This window comes from Macaca nemestrina, chromosome 1 (assembly GCF_043159975.1).
Source record: "Macaca nemestrina isolate mMacNem1 chromosome 1, mMacNem.hap1, whole genome shotgun sequence".
NCBI lineage: Eukaryota > Metazoa > Chordata > Mammalia > Primates > Cercopithecidae > Macaca > Macaca nemestrina.
The window spans coordinates 164,057,714-164,082,784 of NC_092125.1; the positions used below are offsets into that span (position 1 = coordinate 164,057,714).

The 25,071-nt window shown below is 37.5% G+C and overlaps 1 protein-coding gene across 11 annotated transcripts in view; it reads right to left on the minus strand.

The window, feature by feature from the left end:
- Positions 1-24,110, minus strand: part of LOC105498361 (leucine rich repeat containing 7) — a 571,142-nt gene extending 547,032 nt beyond the window's left edge. For 4 of the 11 annotated variants that reach the window (XM_024798139.2, XM_024798137.2, XM_024798134.2 and 1 more), the window contains exon 1: positions 21,667-21,913. In XM_024798139.2, coding sequence (XP_024653907.2) covers positions 21,667-21,725 — 59 coding nt within the window. In that variant the 5' untranslated portion in view covers positions 21,726-21,913. Of the gene's footprint in view, positions 1-21,666; positions 21,920-22,544 lie in introns of those variants that run through there. The other 7 variants (XR_011619899.1, XM_024798135.2, XM_024798136.2 and 4 more) reach the window with 7 other exon arrangements.
- Positions 24,111-25,071: the final 961 nt, after the last annotated feature.

A 25,071-nucleotide genomic window follows, 5' to 3' on the forward strand; every position in this document is an offset into this window, starting at 1 on the left:
TCAGCTATGCTTCAGCTAAAATCTTAACGGAAAGAAAACAGCCATAAATTTAGTCCTGCACTCAAATCAGGCGATCTTCGCCAGCTAGATGGAACATTTACAATGGTGTTTGGCTGGCATTTGGTACTTTTAATGTAACAACCTAAAGCTTAAAAGTTATGAAAATATTCAAGTGTTTCTAAAAAGTCAGCTTTTTTCGAGTAAAAAAATACATGCACGCACTCTTTTTTTTTCAAATTATTTTGTTTGTCTGAATTACAATACGATCTGCCTGAATTTGAGAGGGAGATCCATTTTAGGCAATGTTCTATGTTCTTTTGAGTCAGCAGACTTTATGTAGTAATTTAATTTCATTTAAAATTGTTATTTAAATGGAATGTCTGCACCTTTTTACACACTAAAGAGATACAGTACATGTGTTGTGGGTGGTATGTGTATATGTGTGTGAGGGAGGGGAGAGAGGAAAGATAAAATGAGAGAGGGAGGACTAAATTTATGGCAGAGTTCTGTTTCCTTATGCTACCCTATAGCAAGTGGCACAACGTAATGTAATTGCCTTTATTCTCCTGTAGACTATAAGGCGAATGAGACTAGAGATCAGTTCCTTCCTCAACACTGAACGTAGTGCCTTGCACATAGGGAACATATTAGATTAATATATTTTTGAATAAATGTATACAAGGCAAAAAAAATTTTAAAATAGGAAATAAAAGAAGAAATGAGAATGGGGGAGGGAGTTTTTGTATTACTGAGTAAAACAGCAGACCAGCCTTAAAGAGAGTGTCTACAGATGGATGTGATAAGCTTGCTAATGACTTATGAATAAGAATAAAAAATGGCCACTCCTTGCTTCTTTGGATTCTTGTTTATTCTAATTGGATGAAGAAATGGATAGGTAAGTACTCACCTGATCATCAATCCTGAATCACATATTAGATTTCTGGTGAAATTCCAGATAATATAGAAAAATAAAAATATTTATCTTGGTGATATTGGATTATGTAAAACTGTGGAACCAGAGAGTTGTGAAAACACTAAGGACCAGATTCATAAATGCCCTTAGAGTAAATTCATCATGGAAGTTATCGTTTTTACTACAATTTTCTATAGGGAGATTATTTGAGGATCATACTCCTTTGAAGTATGTGTAATTTTTGTTCGCATGGCAGAGATTTTTCCTCTTGACATCTATGAGGAAACCACTGTTCTGCCAAATAGTTTCTTATTCCCACCCTTTTTATGAAGTGGCAACACAAAAAAATTCTCAGAACCGTTAGATACTGATATGAACAAATTGAACTAAAATGTATATTCCGTGGAAGCTCTTCCATAGTAACTGAACATCTCATGTTTGTTTGGCATTGATTGTCACATTTTTGTTTCTACCTGCTTATTGTCAGGAAATCTTTGAAAAGTTTCAAGAGATAGCACAGGGTATTCCTCTGGGTATGTAATCCAAAATCAATGATCAATGTTTTAATAGGATTTTTTAGAATTAATTTTTCCAATTTCAATTCATCATCATCACCTTTATCGAAAATTAAACTTTATGGGTAGCTAAGGTATTCTATATTTAAAAAAACAGTTATAGTTTCCAACAATTGCTTCTTAATAAAAGAATGGTAATAATAATACTTGTCTCTGACATTTTATAGCATGTTTTATATTTCTAAAACTTTTTTCAACATTCATTATTTCTCAGTCCTTTCCTGTGAGATTAAAGAACTCAGAGAGGCTAAATGTCTACAAAGATTACTTCCCATATGTATTTGTTATGTCTAAAGCTCATATTTGATATCAAGCCTGGACTAAAGAACTGGCTGGAACCAGAGACTATTTAAAAGAGCCTAACAATACAAAATAGGCAGATGCAATTAGCCTATGGCTGGCATTGTGATTAGTTGGACACACCCGTTAGAAACCTAGAACATGGTTCCTACTACTTTCTAAATGACCCAAAGACATGAAAAGCTATTTTTATGTGATACTGCAGTCTCTTTTATATGTGTTTCACTTGTCACGGTAGTGATTTGTGGAAGAGGCTTTCCAATCCCCATTGTTGCTGACAATTTTTGGAGTACAGTAGGGCTTACTTAGCACAGGATATAATTGTGAGCTGTTGCATTTATTGTTAATATTATTAGATTTTGCTGATCCTGGTTGCCAACTAATTCTTTCAAGTACTATGGAGGAATACAACATAACACCATGAAAGTAAGATTAAGATGTTAACTTTTTTGAGCACCTACCACGTGCTATATCCCATTTAATACTGAATAACTTGATGATGTAGACATTATTAGCCCCAGTTTATAGATCAAGAAACTTAAGCATGCCTCCTGACTTTAGCTTATAGTCTAGTTGGAGATACACCACACAGTACAATGAAATTTATTATTTATATTTTGGGGAAAATTTAGGATTTTCTCAGTAGCTTAAAGAAACAGTGGAATCTTCAAGTTGCAGATGATTATACTAATAATATTATGAACAGAAAATATTTGTAGCTATTTCATGTATAATATTTTTCCTACATTTTCTTCCTTACAACTGTGGAGGCAGTGGCTTTCATTTCAGAAGGAGAGGGTAAATATAGCTGAGGACAAAGAAGTTATTGCTCAGGCTTGAATTTCAAAATTGAGTGTTTAATGTCATTCTCTGACACAGTAGTCAGAAAGCCAAACACTTGCTGAGAGATTTTTCTTGAAATTTCAAAAGCTGTACATTATGTATCAAGCTAGGAGAAATAGGGATAGATTGTGATTATTAGCCACAGACTACAAAAGAGTGGTTGATGTAGTATCTGATTTCCCACCCCAAGGGATACAAGTGTTTCAACATCTGGAAAGAGAGAGCGATTCAAAGTAAGTCAAACTATAGTATGAATCCCAGTGGATGCCTAATAACGGGCCCATCACTAGGATTAAAAGTTCAAGATGGGTATGGCAGAAACATCCAAATATTAATACCTTTAATAGCATCTCTTATTCAAGTTTGTGCTCCTCTTTCCAAAATATAACTCTGGAAGTCTACAAACCTCTAAGAACATCTCAGATCTACAATTGGTCTGAGCAACAAAGTGTCAATTTAGAGACTAAGGGAGATCTCTACAGACATGGGCCAGAGGACCCACTCCCCAGTGGATTCTTCATACCCTAGTGAGACATGAACGCGTCTGAGCTAAGTGTTTCTGATGTGAGCGTGAAGTGCTGAAAGGGTGGAAGGATTTCAAAGGATGGAACATTCAGATAAGAACATAAAGTACTTGAGTGATTAGTAGTCCTGGGGGATGTACAGAAATTTTAAAGACAGTTTCAGTGACTGCAGTTGATCCAGTAGTTGGACACCTCAGCGGAGGCCAGAGACAGCAGAGGCAGAGGATGGCACAGGGAATAAGTACCGCTCCCACAGCATGTCTCTCTCTCTCACACACACAGACCTACACACACACACATGCCCACCCTTTTTATGAAGTGTCAACACAACAAAATTCTCAGAAACCTTAGATATTGGCATGAACAAATTGAACTAAAAATGTATATTACATCCCACATGCACACACACACACACATGCACACACACAGAACCCAGCAGAAGCAGCAGCACCAATTGTATAGGGAAGAAGGAAAGAACATACTGGCTCAGACGAAGCAACTTGATAAGTTTGTCAAGGAAACATACATTTAACAAGTACAGAAATTAGGCCTTGTTAAATACCTTAATATCAGTTATAGGTTTTTAAAGTTATATTTTGTCACATCAGAGTTTGTGACAATGACCATAAATTTAAATCTACTAAACTATAAAAACCTTGACTTTAATAGTTTATAAAATGTTTCCATTTATTTATCTCATTTGATTCTTATGAGCAAATGGTAAGATAGATATTAATATTTTTTCTTCATACAGATGAAAGAAACAAGGCTTACAAAAATTATACGGCCTGTTTCAAATTTCCTCACTATTACTTGGCATGGGTAGAATCCATATTTAGGTTTTACAATGTCAAAACTCAAACTTTATCCACTATTTTGCATTTGTTTTATTTTATATTTATCTATTCAATTTATAAAACTAAATGCTTAATATATTATTTCATATAATTTAGAATATAGGCCTGATCACATTATGCCTGATAAAGTACAATGTGTCTATAGGTTAGTCATTAATTTCACATCTGGTTTATTCATTTTGTTGGCTATTCATTTATCCTTCAAATAAATATTTAATGAATAGATAATGTATGTTAAGAGCTAGGTATGCAAAAAAATAAGATGCCATTACTGATAAAATCATGGTCATCTTACTGAAAAGAGACACATCAACAACTAAAATATAACATGATCAGTCTTACAGTAGAAATGTATGTAAATCACTTTCAAAACACAGAGGAAAAAAACCACTAACTTTCCCTGGGATGGAAGGAGGCAGAAAGTATAGAAAGCCTTCATGGAGAAAATGACATTTGGAACTACAATCTAAGGAATGAGCAGAAGGAATTTTTCAGTATTTCTGGCAAATAATAAGGCTTGGGCAAGACAGGGTATATTTTTAGAGCTCCTAATAGCTCAGTGTGTCTAGAATATTGAATGCACATAGAAGGTGTATTAGTCCATTCTAACACTGCTATAAAGATACCTGAGACTGGGTAATTTATAAAGAAAGGGGTTTAATTGACTCACAGTTCCACACGGCTGGGAGGCCTCAGGAAACTTACAATCATGGAGGTAGGTGAAGGAGAAGCAAGGCATGTCTTACATGGCAGCAGGAGAGAGAGATAATAAAAGGGAAACTTCCAAACACTTTTAAAACCATCAGCTCTTCCAAGACCTATCACAAGAACTATCATGGCTCTCTCTATCACAAGAACAGCATGGGGGAAACCAACCCCATGATCCAAATACCTTCCACCAGATCCCTCCCTCAACACATGGAGATAACAATTTGAGATGAGATGTGGTTGGAAACACAGAGCCAAACCGTATCAGAGGGTGAAGCAGAACCACTGTGTGAATACGTTATCCATATCAAAGAGCTGGGGGACAAGGAGTCAGTGATGGTTTAATCAGGAGAAGTGTCCTACGTAGACCTGTGTTTCACAAAATCTCAAGGTGGGAGGACCCCATAGAGGTGAGAGTGAAGGAAGAAAAGTCCAGAGGAAGTGAGGGATCAGTGAGGTCCATTCAGGGCCCAGTGGAATCAGGCAACAGGAGACATTAAAGAGTCCTGAACTGGGGAACTGTTGTGGGAACAATGACAGAAAAGGAAAATGAAAACTATTTAGGAATTGGAGACCATAAAATTAGAAGAAAAAGTGTATGCTCATAAGGGAAGAAAGAAGTAGAATATTTTAAGTTTGGATAAGTAATATAAAGACAAAGAGAAGGGATTGAAGAAGGAAGCCATTTCCTATCAATAAGGAAAACACTCTGTTGTATTGTACCACATTTTGCTACTTGCATACTTACAAATATCCCAGGGGCACAACAGATATCTAGATATGCAAACATGTACAATATATTTCTTCAGTTAAGTATACTGAATGCAAGAAAATACCTCTACAAATGTCATTATTTAGATGTAGATGTGAAACAGCAAAAACATTTTGGGAGTTACTAGAGTCACTTGAATTCTATATTGTTCCTCAGAATTCGGAAAATAGAAAATCCAAAGTTTAACAATAAATGGAATTTCTTAGAATCTCAGCTTTTGTTGCTAAATAATCAACAAAGGGTAGTATTTTAAAGAATTAAGGCACAAATTTAAATAATACTCAAAATGCCTATAATAAACTTTGGTAAAATGCCTGTTTTACATCAATAGTTCAATTTTTAAAATTGACACTGATATCTATTCAGCTGAAAGATTTATTTCATTTTTCAATTATGATAATAATAAATAACAGTTATCAAGAGTTACTGGAATAATTTTAAGTAGATGGTACATAGTACCTCACTGAATTCTCCCCCTAAATAATCTAATAGATTATTTCAGATCCCAGAAAAAGAGAGAGGCCCTCAGCTGCTGGCCAGTCCCTACTGCACTCAGTCCCCCACCACATTGAAAATCTCCCCAACTCACAGTTTTCATGCCAGACACCCTGAAGGCTGAAAGAGGCTTAGGGAGCCCCATTTTGCCATGTACCATCAATAAAGTCATCTGTCTCCACCCCGCCCCCAAATGAGAATTTTTTTAAGTCGAGAGGAAATTATTGGGAATCTTCTAAAAGGAAAATTAATTCTACAAAGAAGGCATTTACAAAGATTAGTTTGACAAATGGTGACAGAGACTAAATTCAGAGAGAACAATTACGATAATATTTAAGTTCTTACACATAGGGAAGGAAGGACAAGGAAAGAAAAGTCCTTTAAGTAGGTCAACATTTTAAATTGTCAAAAATTTAAATTAATTTTATTTCAGTATTTTGACTTATCCTCTAACATCTGGATGTAGTAAAGCTGGCTGACTATCAGACTAGCTCTTGGTAATTTCACCATTTAACAACAGTAGATTTAAGTCTACAGTAAACCTCAATTCTTTACAGAGTTACAAAAATTTGTAGTCTCTCCATTTTAAGAATCACTTTTGTAAGCCAGATTTTTAGCAGCTGATTTCATCTGTGACATAAAAGAAGCAAAAGCAGTATCTTGTACAATGTTTAAGATAAACAACGGAACAGTTTGCTAATTAAACGTCTTACAAGAATATATTTCTTGGTAATAGTTTATGTAGTTCTTTCTGAACTCACCGGTGGCTGGCTGTGTCATTCTGACAGGGTCCGTGGCCCTCATTTAACAGGCTGCAAGTGTTTTATCACATGTTGTACTTCCAAGAAATGTTTACTGTGATAGCTCACAACTTATTCTTGACATCTGCAGACTCTTTCAAAGTATCTATTTTTGTGTTTATGGTGCAAATTAGTGTTGGTATCATACACACATACACATATGATGGAAATTATTTTCATAATGACACAATATGTAAGTATATTACACTATGTGCAAGATATATACCATTTATCAACTTTTTAGAAGCTTTGAATTTCATCTAGCCTGATCTACGCAAATGGTAAAGGCATCTTTGGAAAGATTAGAATATTCTACAACACAGAATTTTCCTGATGTAATAAAACTTTCCTGGATTCCTCTAGCTCTTCAACAAAAGAAAAAGGTACCTTTTTGTCTTTAAATTGTATATACTTCCCTTTTGCTCCTTGAATTGGCACAAAGATCTTTAATGATTATATATTTTCATTCTTTTGTTAAAAATCATATTTGCTCACAGAGTAAATATGGTGAGGATTACATAAAGAAAAAAATATATATTATGCCTAGATGAGTTCGTCAAATAATAGTAGGTCCCCAATAAATATTAACTCCTTTCTTCTCCTTTTATTCCATTAGAATACAAATTCATTTTGAAGTAGTTTTGTAAAGGTTTGAGATAAAGCATTTCAAAATATCAGGAACATATAACTGTGTATCAGTCTAGCAGTTTACAATCAATGAACATGGATGGAACATTTTCTTTAATATTTTTCTATATGTACAGTGCCAAAAGAGAAGATGATAGTAGTGGCTTCCTCTAGAAAGTGATGACTGATTTGAAATTTGAAGATAAAATAGTAGTTAACCAGATAAAAAGAGAAATGAATGAGAACAACACATGCAAAGGGCCTGAGGTGGCAGGAAACAAGGCCTTTCCTAGGCTGAAAGAACACTCACATTTGTGGACACTGAGGAAGTGAAGCTAGAGTGTAGATAATAGCTAGACTTACAAGAATCCATATGTTTTCCTATGAGGCACAGGTCTTTATCTCAAAAGAAATTGCAAGGCAATAAATTGTTTTAATTGGAGAAGGGGTAAGATGGTTCAGTTTGTATATCTAAAGTATTATTTCTAAAGTATTATTAAGGTAATAGTGTGTTAGATTGCTTTTCTTAATTAAAATTACTTAATCTTCACAATATTTGTGTGAGATGGGTATTATGTTCACTTTAGGGATAAGTTATGATGTAGAGAGTTAAAATAACTTTTCTGAGGTCACCTAGCTAAAAAGTAACAGAAAACAAATTTAAATCCGTATCTTTGGTATTACTGAAATTCAACTATGCATGCCACTAAACCACAGCTGTTGGCAAAACACAATTTTGAGAGATATTTGATAAAATAAAATTTTGAAGGCCAGGGTAGCAGATGGCAAGGGAGTAACAGAAGTTAGGCAACAAAGAGTAATAAAACTTCTAAGTCTTCTAAAATAGAAGACCCCCAAAATAACCTCAAATATTTTTATCTAATGGGATAACAGAGAAATAAAATTTAAGGAAATAATAATTCTTTCCACCTTTGCCTCTGAAACTATTTTTTGCTGATCAGCCTGGGGTTCACTTTCACAAAACTATAGCCGATGTCAACTGGATATTTAGGATGAGAGAAGTAAGCGATTCCAAGCATTGACAAGTACAAAACCAGCCATCCTAATGAGCCATATTCATCAAAATGAGTAAGTCTTTTCATCTGCTGCAGATTACCCTAGAGTTGTGTTTTTTCTCTGCCATTTTGTTTATTTAGCTGGGCACAGAAGATATTCATTAAGAGGCAGAACTGGCAGTCCCAAATACCTTTCTGTCTTGGAGAGGCCTTGCATACATACTGATAATTGGTGTGATGAAATGAACCCCTCAGAAAGTCTTTGTGTGGATAATATCACTCTTTGTCAATCAAAGAAAAAAAATTGAGAGATAGTGCAATGCAGCCCTATTTGTACCCATAAAACAATTCAAATGACTTTGCTAAACCCCAAGTTTGTTGACAAATCTGTAGCTGAAAATAACAAATAATGCCTATATTTTTATATCATTTCCCCAACTGGGGGCAAGTTATTTTTCTGTTAAAAAAGGAAGTGAGAAATTATAAAATAATTATGCATTGGCATAATAATTCTTGAACATAAAACACAGTCATTTTAAACACAGCAGTCTTACTTGTCTCTGTTTTATATACTGGAGTTCTTTGTAATATCTTACTGGATAAAAGCAGTCCACAATTATAAAAATGTTTCCAAACCACTGACCTAGTGGTGACTGTGTTACCCTTGAAAGTAGGAGTACAACTAGTTTCCCCAAAACACCTAAGCAAGTAGCAACATAAATAATCTAATCTATTTACTTCTGAAGAATTTAATTAATTAGATATATTTCATATTTTCGTGATTCCATTTAACAAAAAAATTCATTTGTAAAAGTATAGTTAATTTAATAAATAATAGTTATAATCCAAAGTTTTAGATACAGTAGGTCTGAACAAAAATAAAATATATAATGTTTTGAGTATGAAAGGGAATTTCAGGCTTTATGAATTGATAGTTATCTCAAAAATGCTTAAATATGTCCATTCCTAAATTATAAAATGCTCCATAAATCCTCCAGATATTATTAAAAAATAAAATTTTATTTTATAACTAAACTTCAATGCTTGAAAGATAAGAAACTGTTTAACCAAGCTAAAATTGATTTGTTTAGATATTAGATATTTAGATTAATATCTAAATTTTAATATGAATGTTATTTTTCCCCAAATGTCTTATAACTTAGGAAAATAGGGCAAAAATAATTTACTTGAGAAATTTGTAAGATGCATTTCAAGCTAATCAAAGAAGAAAAAATATCAAAACATACTCATAAGTACAACTGCATTAAACAGACTTGCATCCTGGCCAGGATACAAGAGCCAAGGAAGAGACCCAGGGAACTCAACAACTGGCATCCATTACTGCCATTCCTTTGGTGCCAGTCCACTCAGAGGCAGTTATGTTAAGAAGGAAAACACTGTCTTTCAAAGTATACGTGCTAAACTACTACCAAAGAAGTAGATAAAGATTTGGAATGAGCTGGAATTCCTGATGGCATCACTGAGCCACTTATACCAGATGGTTGCTTAACCATTTGTTCCCTTGCCATACCAGGCATGGTTATGTCACTTGTTTTGGCCAGCAGAATGCAAATGGACCTAAAATATGCTATGTGTGAGCAGAAGCTTTCATTGAACTTCAGTTGGCCAGTTTGGCCTCTTGCTTTTGTCCTCTACCAGGAAAACAGCACATCTGAGATGAAGGCTGCTCCTTCAGCTTGGATCCTGGAGTGAGAAGATTGGGTAAAGAGAGCTGAGTGGAGTTGTTGCTATCCCACAGGTCTGTAGGGGCGAAATGAATGTTTGTGGTGTAAGCCACCGAGATATTTTGAGATTAAAATTACCACTGCAAAAGCTAACTGGAAGAAAGGGTAAAATAAGTATCTTAGTTAAGCTACTAATCATTAATACTTCTTTTATTTCCAGCTAAATACACTCCTAGATGATGTATCCATGAGCAAAGGACTTTCATTCTACTTATTTGTGCACCCTCTGGGCAATAATCTACAGCATGTCTTAAATGACAGAACTCAGCTGTGAAAAATTTTGAAGATGAAGAGCTCTAGGATAAGGTACCACATATGGGACAAATTGCAAATGGGTGTAACCTTGCCCAGAGAATCCCACAGCATGGATCCCTTGGTAGCGCTGCAAGAGGCTAAGGAAGTGCTTGAGATGGGTGGCTTAAAACAAACTCTATCAATGGTTTACACTCTTCTACTCATCTTAGGAATCCAAGTATAAAAGGACCAGGAGTAAACTGCCCTTCTAAACCATAAAGCATACTGAGTAAAGATGGAAGAAATTAGTATTTTCTTTTCATGCCAAAAAAATAATTAAAACAAAGCCAAGATAGCAACATAAGGTGAGTCACTCTAATGCATACCCAAATTTCATGTATTTAAAAACTTTTTTCTTAAAATGAGGCCTTAATTATTTTTCCCTATAGAAGTATTCATTTCCAGTAATTTTATTTAGTAATGTGTTTACATTTATAAGTTGATGCTTCTTCAATATGTCAGCATTATTCAGTTTCCTTCATTCTGTCAATGTTCTAGTTACACATGAATAAATTAGTTCCCTCTCCAGATTCTCCAGTCAACAAATTGTACTTATATGTATTCAGTTTCTCATGCCAGAAATCTTGGAACAATCCTTGATACCACATTTTCTTTCATTAGCCCTCACTACTATCAATTCAGCAATGAATCCAATACCTTCTACAAAGCTTATTTCACTTCCATCTACCTGTTCCCATTTCCACTACCAAAATTCTAGCCCAAGATAATTTACTGTCCAACTCACTGTAACATCTCCTAACTCATGAATCTCTATTTCCACTCTGACCTTCGTCTAAATAGAAGCTATGTAAACATAAGAGCCCGAGTAATCATTTAAAAATCTCAATCAGTTCACACCACTTTTGTGTTTATAAATGCTTAATGACTTTGCACAGAATGTAGGATAAACAACTTCAATTCCTAACCTGGTCAGTAAGTCCTTGGATGTCTGGCTCATGTCTGCCTCATATTATGCCAGTTTCCCTCTGCTCCCCATATCCAGTCACACTGGCCTCCTGCCAATCACATTGCCCTCCAATGTACCATCCTCTTCTGATTTAAAGTTTTGCATTTGCCATTTGCCCTGACTAGAATTCTCCTGTCCTCTTTCTTTGTCTGGCTAACTTCTATCATCTTAGAGGTTTTATTTCAATAGAAGTTCATCAAAGATGCTGCTTCTCAGAACTTCAAAATATTCACTCTGAGTACCTTGGTCTTTTTCTTCTTAGATTTTATCATAATTAATTTGTAATTATATATCCCTAGAATTATTATTTATTTAAAGTCTGTCTATACCATTAGACTGTAAACTCCATGAAATCAGAGACCAGGTATGTACTCAGCCGTGCCTAGCATGAGGCTTGGCACACAGTAAATATTTAGAATGAATGAATGCAGACAGGCAAGAACTTAGTAAAATTTATTAAACAGAAAAAGTTGCAGATTCCAGTAGATACGGTAGATTTTTATTATAAAAGTTCTCCCAATAATATACAGAATGAGAAAATATATTGCACCCTAGTTTCTTTGATTTGTTTCCAAATCCGAGGAGCTGTTCTTGAGTTGTACAAGAAACAGTAGCTTAGTTCTTAGACTTCTGGTGTATTAAAATATGCTTGTGCACAAAATTTCCAACTGAGAAAGTCAAAGTGCTTAAGACTTATAAAATTTTCTCAAATAGATTGATTTTTTATCTTTTAAATAATATATTTGTGTGTTAAATAATAACTTTGTTAAAAATTATATCTTTAATCAGTCATAAAATATAATATATTTTAATATTACAATCCAAATTAGTGGCATACTTATTTCTGTAGTTGTGACACTGTAAACTGGAAATCAGGATTCTACTTTTAATAGAATAGGATTCCACTTACACTTTGTCTCTCAAACTCAATAAATTCGAGAAAGAGGGAAGTATAGGTTATTCTCTATTAACAAACAACTCCCCAAATCCCAACATATCAATGCCTTATTTCTTTCTCACACCACATGTCAAATACATATGTGCCAAGAGGACTGCATTTAGTGTAGCTGTTCATGGACCAGGATGATGGAGGCTCTATCATGACATGTACTTCCACCATTACTATATTAGGGAAAGAGCAGACAGTGCACTGGGTCATAAATACTCCTCTTCAGGCCAGGTGCAGTGGCTCATGCCTGTAAGCCCCACACTTTGGGAGGCCAAGGCAGGAGGATTGCTTTAGCCCAGGAGTTTGATACCAGCATGGGCAACATGGCAAGATGCTGGTTCTACCAAAAAAAAAAAAAAAAAAAAAAAAAGCATCTATTCAAAAGAGACACTCCTTACCTTTTGTTCTGATTGCCTCAACCAAAGCAAGTCATATGGCTATGGCTGGGAAGCAGAATCCTATGATATTCTCAGAAAGGAGGAGAAGAAGGAATTGAGGGATAATGGCTACAAGGTCATTTAGAGGCATTCAGAAGAATAAGTGGAACGATTCATTCATTGAAACATTCATTCACACAACATGCATCTTCTTCTGCACCAGGCTGTGAGCTAGCTTGCTTGGGATAAAATATCCAGTGAGTCTCTACATATATGCTGGCTTGGGAAACAGTCATTTTAATAATTATTTAAACAATGATACTGGGAATGAATGAATGGTCCATATATTGAAGTATCCTAAAATACCAATATAAAGTGACCTTTGTGCGATCACACAAATCACACAGTTTAACGGTTTAACCTTTTTTAATTTTTAAAAAAAGATAGGTGGAGAATGTAACCAAGGGATTCTGAAGTTTCATTAAACTATATTCATATTCAACTTAACGGTGATCTTTACTCAGTGTGAGGGTAAATTTCTCAGTCGACTCACATCCAGAAAAAGAGAATACAAAACCCAAGTAACACTTTAGGGTTTTCTTTTTTTGTTACCTTCCTTTTTAATGTAAATACTAGAAGCTATCATATTACATTTTATTATGTTGATTCATTAAATTATAACTCTTGACACCCAATAAAGTTTCTATTTTCTACACTAAAATATGCTATTTTTCCATTGTTAAGCAATAATATTAAACCATTAAGTGGCATTTAAAACAAGGAAGTATTCATCTATATTACCAGAACTAAAATACAACTTTTTTTCATGCATTTCTATTTTTTGCACATGATTATACAAAGAAATTCTACTAGGGAAGAGGGGGATGGAGATTAATATTCCTTTATAGAAATTATGGATAAGTTTACCCTTTTTATATGGAACTTAAACATGCATAACAGTTCTAGTAGTTTCTTCTTGTACCAAAGTACAAAAGTACATCATCTTTGCATCCAGCCCCCTGTGTTCACATCCCACATTGACGTCTACTGTGTTCGAGTTTCAGTGGCTTGCTTTTTGTCTGTAGGAAGTAAACCTTAGCTATAACGAGGCAGAAAAAGCAGGTAAACAAACAAAAAACATCCATCCTCCTTATATTACATGTGTAAATAACCACTCATTAAATAAAATTAGATAGTGCAAAAGATAAAACAGGTATTATTATGGAGTAAATGAAACCCTGGACTGCGAGAGGTTGACATCTTGTATTACTGTTAACACCTAGACTTAGGACATTGAGATTTTGTCATGTAAAATGGTGTGTGGGATTACACTCACAGATGCAGAAATATGTTCCGTTCTATCACACCCACGAGCCTCTGAACAGTACACTGAAAGCTGGCATGAATAAGAACCATTTTACAAAGGAAAAGCATAGCTAATGTGCTGATATGTGATGCATTAATTTAGTCATCATGGTGTTTCTTCAATTTAAAACATTATTTCCTTAATAAGGAGTTATGTTTTTTAAAAAGGATTATTAGATGGGACTGTGTAGGTATCTTGTTTAATCAAAACTTTTCTTTGTAAATATTTCTACATTTCATTGTTTACAACCCAAATACATATTTTAAGAGAATTATACCATAATTTCAAAAATGCTTTACAATCATTGCTAATATGGTTTGCTGGTGGGTTATAAAACATCTTGCCTTAAGTTTACCTGTAGTCAATGCTTCTAGATATGGTGGACTAAGAATTTTTGCATTAGAAAAAATATAAATGAAACGTTTATTTCAAGTTTGTCTTAGAAGAACTATGTCGTAACAGATGTATAACCAGATATTTAGAAGAAGGAAGGATCTTACTATTTTAAAGGACCTTCCAAAGTAACTTTTTTTTTTTTCAAACAGAGTCTCACTCTATCACCCAGCCTGGAGTACAGTAGTACGAACTCAATTCACTGCAACCTCTGCCTCCTAAGCTAAAGCAATCTTCCCACCTGAGCCTCCTGAGTAGCTGGGACTACAGATGAGCACCACCACTCTTGGCTAATTTAAAAAAAAAATGTAGATACGACTTCTCATTATATTGCTCAGGTTGGTCTCATACTCCTGGACTCAAGCAATCTTCCCACCTCAACTTCCCAAAGTGCTGGATTACAGTCACCCAGCCCAAAATGTAGCTTAATAATGCAAAAAACTTCTCAGAAATGAGTCTGTTTTACAAATTCCAACTGTATTGTATTTTATATTCCTGATTAGAATGGTTTCCTAATTAATATTCGAAGTAATAGTTTATAGAAAGCCCTAACAGCACTTAAAATCCTTCTTGTTTTTTGGTGAGAAAACTCATTGGTTGATCCCTAATAAAATTAGCAAATTTAAAAGAGAATTCACATACTTAAAATGAATTGAACATTTCTTCATCATCCAACATTCATTTAGCTGGTATTATCCTTAAAAGATCAATGATTTAAAATGAACATTTTAATTTTAATATTTTAAGAAAGGATATAGTATCCAAATTTAGAATGCTTCAATATTAGTGAAAATTAATTCCACATTTCTTAAATAAAGATATCTTTTTAAAAATAGAATACTTAATAGATGTTAAATTTATAGCATGGGAGTTTGCCTAGACAGTCAAGTCAAAGTGGAGGATAAGGCAATTGTCCAAAATGCTTAAGCCAAATAAAAACTCAGGGCATAATTAAGGCCAAAAATTAAACTCAGATTGAAACTCAGGCCAAAAATTAAATGAAAAAGAAACGTTCTTTGGATGGTGTCATCAAATTGGCTAGATATATTAATTAGATCTATTGAATTAAGGTTCCTTTCTCTCTTCTACTTTGCTCGGGTATAAGAGACCCCAATAGTTCTAAGGGTGTGGTTTTACTGGCAGACAGTGGGAGCCACAAGACCTGGTTTTATTGCTATGTCTCTCATTAACAGCTGGTGATCCTTAGCAAAAAAGTATACTTAGTGGGGTCTCAGTTTCCTCTTTTTTATAAAATGAGACACTCTACATTCCTTTCCAGCTCTGAAGTGTTATAAACTCCTGAAATAGTAAGATTACAGCTATATCTGTGTGTGCATGTGTGTTGAGAAATAGAACAATTACAGCTGTGTGTGTATGTGTGTGGTGTGCCCAGTGTTCAACAATATGATATTACCCTAAGGACTCGCTAATACTTAACACTCACTCTAAGTTTAACTAGGTATTTGATTTAATTACAATAGCTTTTATAATTGTCTTAAGAAATTAATCACACTTGATATAGGGAAGAAATTTTTTTCATGTCTTGAATTACACTGATCAGAATAGCACTGGATAGTAACTATTTAATCTTATGAGTGCTCAAAATACGTGGTCCAAGGTATATCTCCATCCAACATGGCTCTGTAAGGTACCTACTGGTGGTAAAAACTACAGTGATGAAGGCTGGACACGGTGGCTCAAGCCTGTAATCCCAGCACTTTGGGAGGCCGAGACGGGCGGATCACGAGGTGAAACCCCGTCTCTACTAAAAAATACAAAAAACTAGCCGGGCGAGGTGGCGTCGCCTGTAGTCCCAGCTACTCGGGAGGCTGAGGCAGGAGAATGGGGTAACCTGGGAGGCGGAGCTTGCAGTGAGCTGAGATCCGGCCACTGCACTCCAGCCTGGGCGACAGAGCGAGACTCCGTCTCAAAAAAAAACAAAAAACAAAAAACAAAAAAAACTACAGTGATGAATACTTTTGATGCAGAACACTTAAGTCGTTAGTATTTAGAAGTCTATTACTTGCAAGTTTTGATTGTTTTAGTTACACCATCTATGACACATTAATTCTTTAAGTTCAGCTGTCATATTTTAGCTTTGTGTCCATTACTTACCTTTTTAGTGCAACAAATGTCTTCATAATACTTAGGCACTATCTTAATAAAGTCCATTTCTTACCTTTTCTTCCATTATTGAATAAATTGACAATACAGCCAAGTATCTATAAAGTATTTTGCCACTACACCAGAGTATTCTTTTTCAATGTAATAACATAAAATCCTGTAGTTTCTCAGTGACTTGTCTAACAGCTCTTTTCCAATTGTTTGTCCCCCATTTTCCTCTGTTAGCTCTGTTTTTCTGCTTTTCACAGTACCATTTCTTTTTACCTATGAAAACTTCATGATGATAATGATAGTACTTATGCTATCGTTTTGTTTTTAAGGTCAGCTACCTGTTTCCTACAATTGAAATCAATAGTTTCTCACTTGTTCTCATACTACTTTACCTCTTGAGTATCACAACATTTAAGTATCTCCCTCATCTGACTCACCCCGCCACACACACAAATATCCTACAGTTCCATTGTTTTTAACTTAAGCCATTTGTTATGATACTACCTTGGGTATACCTATCCCCTGGTGTTAAGTATGCTTTCAACCTTACTGAACTCCATGTACAGCAAAAATATCCTGGTACAACTGACGAAACTGCATCTTTAAGAAGTCTATAAATGAATTCTTTAAACAATGTAAACAACTGCTCCATTGTTAAAATATTTAAACAGATCATGTCAATGTTAATAGACATTTCAATGCTTCATCCCTGACAACTACTATTCCTTTCACATGTATTGAAGTAAAATAATATTTTGTATAGAGATTTTAAGTAGTTTACTAAGCAGTGAACAATAAAATGAGAATGAGTGTACACAGGAAATCCTTTGGGTTATTAATGTATTTAATATTTTTCCCATATGTCTTTGAATGACAAATGATAATGTTTCTATTATGATTAATAATTTAATTAGCATATATGATGCCTCCCCAGGGGCTTAATTATCAAGTGCATCATCATAGTTTCAAAATAGACATGACAGCTGTTGACTCAAAATTTGCTTTATTGAAAATTTCCATAATGTACTTTTATATGACAGATTCTACTAGGTTATCAAATTTCTGTCATGAATGAATTATTCCAAGATAATAAGCAATAGTATTTTCTATACCTATACTAAATAATAGTCAAAAAATGATAGGGTGTATTATTGTCAAATATGCAGCTTTGAAAAACTGACTCAAAATCTTAATTTTTCTTTGTACACCAGGAAAAACTTCTGTAATCTACAGATTTCAGTTATTTACCGAACTGCAATTTATGCCATGAAGGAGAGAGCACAGAATGGGGAAAAATGAACAGGGACCAAATCTGGGCTTAAATCTTGGCCCATCAGTTTCCATGTGGCATGGAATTGCCACTTGCTGTCTTTGAGTTTCAGTTTTCTAATCTTTACAACAGTGAGAATCATGCTTCCTATAGGATTATTTTGAAGTAAAGTACATGACTCATGGTAGGAGTTTAGCAAGTGGTAACTTATAATTATGGTTACAGTTTGGGTACTATGGTACGGGAGGCAATGTGACAAGTGATACTCATAGATTTCTGAGCATATTCACTTTTTTGAGATAGGAAATAGACATATTTGGTTATTTAAATGGCATGCTTTTAATTACACCATTATATAATACACATAATTATACTATGCTATCACTAAACACAACCACACACACACACACATACCCCACACACACATTACTATAAAAAAACTAATCAGTACACAAATGTTTATACTTCACTCTTGTAAAATTTCCAAACCACATTTCATTGTACCCCTTTGTTTTATCTGGTACGTCCTACAGTTATAAAATGGTAATTATTGCCACCTGTATTTTATCTTGTTAAAAGAGACGTATTACCTAAGACGGCATATTACTTCTAGACGTACCTAAGTTTTTCTTACTCCTCTTTCACTATCTCAGGGTAATACTCTACAGTTGTTTCTATAAAAATATAAAATTATTTATAATGATTCAAACCTGAGTCACATAAATAACATGGTTAAAAGCCACATCAAGAAAAAATACTGTTGATTTGTGGCAACCATCATTCAAACATTGTTAATTTATAGTGTCACTTTTCATTTTGAGTTTTTATTGACAATTCACAAATCAATTTTTTAAAACATATGTGAAGCCTGTCTATGAATCTCCTTTTTTTGATTTAGGTATTTGATTTAATTACAACAGCTTATATAATTTGCTTTTTTTATTCTGTCAGAATAGAATACAATTTGTTTCATTATAGGTTTAAATTGCTATTTTATGTTAAAATTTTATTTCTTAATATTGGAACATTGAGAACCCTCTATTGAAGACTGATATTGACTACTAAATTAATGAAATTCAGAGTGAAAACTTCAAGGTTCTCCAAAGAGCCTAGAGTCATCTCCAATGATATCTTTCCATGGCAATAAAGATTAGTTAATAGTAAGTCAGCTTGTCATAAACTAAGAGTCTGTTATATGTCACAGACTTGAATTAACATTCCCCTAAAGTCATCTTGCAAATTTACATGGCTTCAAAAAAGAATGTGGATGATACTCTGCAAAGCAGTCATTGTTATTAGAGACAATAAAATACACCAAATAATGTCTTTCAATGATAGTGTGGCTATTATAACTATTGTGTTCAACAGTATATATGTTTGAAATATTTTTTTCAAAAAACTATGAAATAATTTATGTGAAGAAAGAAAATGTAAGAAGAATCCATAAATAATTCAAACGATAATTTATCAATAATTGGTTACTCTTCGTGTAGTCTGTTAATCTGGATAAGAAATGAAGTTATAAATTAAATATATAAATCTGAAAATAAAATTTTAGTATCTATAAATGTAATTTTGATACATCAATTAAAACCTAACATCAATATTTTACCTGTTCTAAGTGAATGTTTTAAAGTTGTGATTAACAAGATCAAGTTTTTGTATCAAATATTTAATCATGTACTATGTACTGAAATAAGAGAGATCTACAAGTACCTTTGGAATGAACATCATATAGATAATATAGTTTATCACTTTCATAAGCAATAACATTTTATAATATTAATTTATATTTTAGTGATTTTTTGAAATCCAAAGCAAACAAAAATGCAGACACACAAAAACACTGTAAGCTTATGTTCTGTATTTTATAAAGGAATTAGAAAAATTAAAAGCTTATACAAGAAAGTGGAATAAGAATTTAATTGAGAAAATGTTAATGCCAGCCTAAAGCTGCACTAAAATTCTGAATAAAATATGGCTACTGCAATTGGACCAGGTTTCTTTATGAAGTTGTTTCTAATTCTGAAGCTGCATATGTGCAGACACAAGTGATGTAGAATGTAAGTGTTGCCATGGTAAGTACACATTTTTTCCTGGATAGTCAATTTTTTCTTAAAAATGTATAAAGAACTCTCACCTTATAATGTCATGAAAATTGACTGTTTTTCTTATCATTACTTATTAGTATGATGCAATGCAGCATAATACAGAAATAAACCGTCTTTTAAAAACTTTAGCCTACTAAGATGAATTATAAAGCATTAAGTGAAAATGAAACAAGAAATCTCCAAGTCAGGTAACTCTAAATGTTGGATCGTAAACAAGTTATATCTCCACTAAATTAATAAATATTCTGTCCTCAGGACATTTTTCACAGGCCTGAGACACCTCAGAAGTCCAAACGCAATCGCTAAACACACCCCCAATATACTTTAGCCCTATGACTCTTAAGGAAAAATAAAATAATTCCTACATCCCTACTTTCTCATTTCCCCCCTGTGCAATCAATGATTTCTAAAAAGTAAAGACTTAATTGCTTTACTGTCTTTTGTAAAAACAAACAAACAAACAAACAAATAAAAAACACCTCGTGGTAGTTCCCTTAGAGTCCTGGAAGCCAACTCAAGGAAGCCTGGACGGAGGTGTGACACTTGGAATGGGGAGGTGGTGTAATCTGTTGCGAATCACAGCAGGTTTTGAAGTGCTGGAGAACCCACGTGTGCAGGGGCTGGAGAACTTTTCCACCGTCTCCCAGAGGAAATGTCTCATTTTAAAATAGGGGGCTGGCTGGAGCAAGGGGTGGGGGTGAAGGGTGGGCGATAAAAAAAAAAAGAAAAGGCAGAGGCGAAGCTTTCAAACCGTTCACGCATATCTGTGCTTATTTTCCCTCTATTTCGCCTCCGATCAACTTTATTGTTGTTATTATTATTATTATCATCATTTTCCTTCTATAGGAGGACTTAAGCAACCGGGATGCTGAGCATCTCATAGGCTCAGGCTGGAACAAAGAAAATCGAGTTCCTAATACTGTATCTCTCCCGTTGGAGGGATCACGTGTCCTGCTTTCGCTGGAATGCACTCTTCTCGCCCACGCTATAAAAATCTCTATTGTGCTTAGAAATTTCGCCTAGGTTAGAATATGCTCACATAAAATTGCTTTTCATCCATCAGGAGAGCCACATTTCTACATACACAGATACAAATCTATTTACCTGCTGACTCAGTTACCACTGCAGGTAAATTCGATGTGTTTAAAGAGTATCGGAAAAGTAATCAAGAAGAGCAGGTGGAGGGCCCCTGCGTCTTACCGATCCCCACCCCCATCGCTTTTTTTTTTTTTTTTTTTTTTTTTTTGTAATTCCTTTTGAAGGAGAACTTCGAAAGGAACGTGGGAGTCGTAGATGGTTCCTTTCTGAAGCCAATTCCTGGGAGTTGTGAAAGTGACCCCGTCTCTTCTCTGCCTGGAGCTGTGCCCTCTCGCCCAACCCGCTCGCTTTGTGACTTGATGGGGAAGAGACAGTCAGGGAAGAGCGGGAGTAGAGGGCGGAGGCGGGTCCTTTATTCAGCCCTGATGGCCGAGAAGTAGTGTAAGGAAGCAATCTTGCAGCCATCTCCGTTATTATGAAGTCACACTATTTTAAAAGGCAATCTGTACAGTCCCCCAAACCCCCGCCCCCATTCTTGACTCTGCAAACAGTAAGATTAGAGACTACTGGTAGCCAATCTAATAGTCCACGAGCCCGGGTGCCATGATTACCTTAATGCTAATGTGCTTCCCTCCCTCTTTCCACGTCGAATCCGAAACACGTCCTGCATCCTTAATAACTCGGAGAGGAGGACGCAAGATCCTCAAGGGGACCCAGCGCTGGATTGGGAATAGGCAGGTTCACCAGCTTCTCGTGCCACACAAAGGAGATGTGTGGGTAGGAGTTGTCTAGCTGACAGGGAGGGAGGCAAGGTTCTCCCTGACTCCTAGGGAACGGGCTCCCCCACTTCTTTCCGTCCTCCAGTCTTTCATGCTCCTTCGTCCCCTCCATCCCCCCAAACCCCACCCTTTCCCTTCAATCCCAATGGCATAAAAATCTTCTAATTGTATTTTTTTCAAACAGACATCGAGACACTGATACAACACCTTCCAAGATAGAGACAAGTGCGTCCTGCCACAAGTGTGTGTGAGTGTGAGTGTGAGTGTGTGTGTGTCACGATCAAACACGCGCTTCATCCCTCAGACACCTCTGGGAAAAAAGCTGACTGGAGATACCCAAGATAATAACGAGGAGCTAAACCTAATTTCAGCGGAACCAATGGTCCCAGCACCAGCGCCCAAAATTTACCTTTCCTTTTCGCAGTATGTAACCCTTTAAGGTCTCTTGCCAGCTCAAGCTACTCGGTGCTCCCATGCACCCGCCCAGTTAGCACCCCATTTCCAAACGCTCTGCAACCTACCACATCAGCGCCGCCTTCGCCGGCCACCGCACGAGCAGCTTCCCGCGAGCGCCGAAGCCTCCCGCCCTGCCACCCCCGCCCCCGGCCGGCCTCTGGGGTCCCACACCTAGCGCGCCTACGGTCGCCGCGGCCGCACGCGGCTGGGCCCCCGCAGCACCCTCCGCCACGGAGCGAGCGTGCCTTACTTACATCGCCGGCGGGAGAAACTGCCCATGAGGTTTCGGAGAGCGTAGTCGTGCAGCTGCCAAGGATTATTCCTTAAGTGTTCAGGGGTCCGCAGTGGAGTGGGCGCCAGGGTCCTCGGAGGAGGAGAAGAGGAGGGAAGGAGTAGAAGGTAGGAAGAACAGGAGATAGAGGGGAATCCAGGAAGGTGCCACGTTAGACCATGATGCCGGTGCCCTTCAGGTAGACGGCTGGAGAGCTTCCCGCGGGAAGGGGCCGAGGGGAAGCCCGAAGCGCCGGCGGGGGAGGCAGGAGCGCGTCCACTCCCCAGCCTCAGCCTGCCCAGCGCGCCGCGCTAGCAACCGCAGCAGCAGCGGCGGCGGCGGTGGCGGAGGCGCAGCTCCTTCCCCGCCCCCAGAAGGCTCCACAGACAATAAATCCTGGGCGGAGAAGAGACGAGCAGGAAAGGCGAATCCTGCACCCAACTCTGTAACAACCCCTGCCCGTTGCCGCGCCTGTGCAGGGCGAGGATCCCCAGGGGCCAGGGCGCAGCGGGCGTCTCGGAGGGGCTGAGCGCTCCGCGGCTGCAGGAGGCGGTGGCGGTGGCCCGAGTGGGCGGCTGCAGGTCCCGCCGGCGAGAACCCGCTGCACAGGGGCTGGGTGTCCGTGGCTTCAAGCCCGGTGTTCACCTGGAGTAGGGTCCTCCTCGGTGCAGTGGCTCGGCGCACAGGTGCCAGGATTGGCAGGCGAGGAGGCGCCGCTCATGGCTCTTGGCTGTGTCTCCGCTCTCCCCGCCCCCTCTCTTTCTTCCCACCCCCTTTTCCGACTACACCAGCTGCAGCTGCTTCAAAGTGTGAAAAATGTCAAGGAGATTTTCCAATGATAGGAGGGGGTAACCATGTTCACAACCCTCGGTCCCTTTTTGAGATCCTCGCCTGTCCCTCTGACCTCTACTCGGGCTACCCCAAATTATGAGAAGAAAAATCCCAGTCCCGCACAGAATTGAAACGCTAGCCTTCTCCCGGCTCCGTCACCATAGGCTGCTTTTCGATAACGGGACGAGAGGCCGAGCTCTCTGGGTTCCTCTCGTCTCCGTGGTGTTCGAGGCAGGTGGCACGAATCTCAGCGCCGGGTGGAGCGCGGCGGCCGGCTCCTCCCGCTCGCTGGCCAGCCCCGGGCGCTCTGGCAGCGCGGCGCGGCGTCCTGCAGCGCCGCCGCCTGAGCGGCAGAAGCGGCTCCCGGCCTGTGCGCCCGCCTGCGCACCCCTGCACCCGCACCAGCCCAGTGACGCTGAGCTCGTGGCTCCTCAGGCTGCTGCTCCTGCTATCTCAGCAAAGAGGCGGCCGGGAGCGCCTCCTCGGGGTTTCCTCCCCCGCCCGCCTTGCCTGCTGCAGGTTGTTGGCTGCCAAGGAGAAAAGTCTCTGCTTGTGCGTCAGGTCGCTTCACATCAGTCATGGCAGCGAACCTTGTGCCCGCTCTCAAGTCCTCTCCTCATTCTGGGGTTGCGGCTGCTGCCCTGGGAGTGCACAAAAAGGGAAGGGGTTTCCCAACTTCCCTTCATATATTCACCGCCCCACCTCCTGCCATGAACATTCTCTCTCTCTCTCACACACACACACACTCTCTCTCTCTCTCACACACACACACAGTCTCTCTCTCTCTCTCTCTCTCTCTCTCTCTCTCATATGCTCCCTTACGTAAAGACACAAACACTTTCATCTTTTCCTCTCATACGCTTCTCTAAAGTCTCATAAGCAGCAAGACATCGGTGAAGCTAGTACTATATTTACACTTTTTTTTTTTTTTTTTTTTTTTTTTTGAGACGGAGTTTCGCTCTTGTTGCCCAGGCTGGAGTGCAATGGCGCGATCTCCGCTCACTGCAACCTCTGCCTCCCAGGTTCAAGCGATTCTCCTGCCTCAGCCTCCCAATTAGCTGGAATTACAGGCACGTGCCACCACGCCCGGCTAATTTTTTGTATTTTTAGTAGAGACGGGGTTTCACCGTGTTGCCCAGACTGCTCTCGAACTCCTGACTTTGGGTGATCCACCTGTCTTGGGCTCCCAAAGTGCTGGGATTACAGGCGTGAGCCACCGTTCCCGGCCTATATTTACACTTTTATCTCTACACACATCTAATGAAATACATCTTTAAAAATGGATATATTATGCTGGTATTCTTTTGTGGAATATAGGCTATGTGGTTTTTGTTTCTTCATTACAAGAGAGAAAGAATCTTGCTTTAGTTCTCTAACCTCAAACACAGTCAAGACTGTGCACAGCATTCAAATGCCACTCTGGAGTGTGTGTAAGCTCACAGTTTGCCAAAAGAAAACACACTTGATTGTATTCTTAAATTTGGAATGCTAAAGTCTTCAAGGTCAAAAATTATGCTTCCTGGCTGCTAGAAATTGTGTAAGAAGAGTCTCGAGAGTCTGGCACCTAACGTTCAGAGGACCTAGAGAGGAATTATTGCCCACTTTATCTGGGCCATGAAGGTGGGCTGACTTTTAAGGACAACTTGCCAGTGTTTCATATCATTTGCATATAGAAAGGA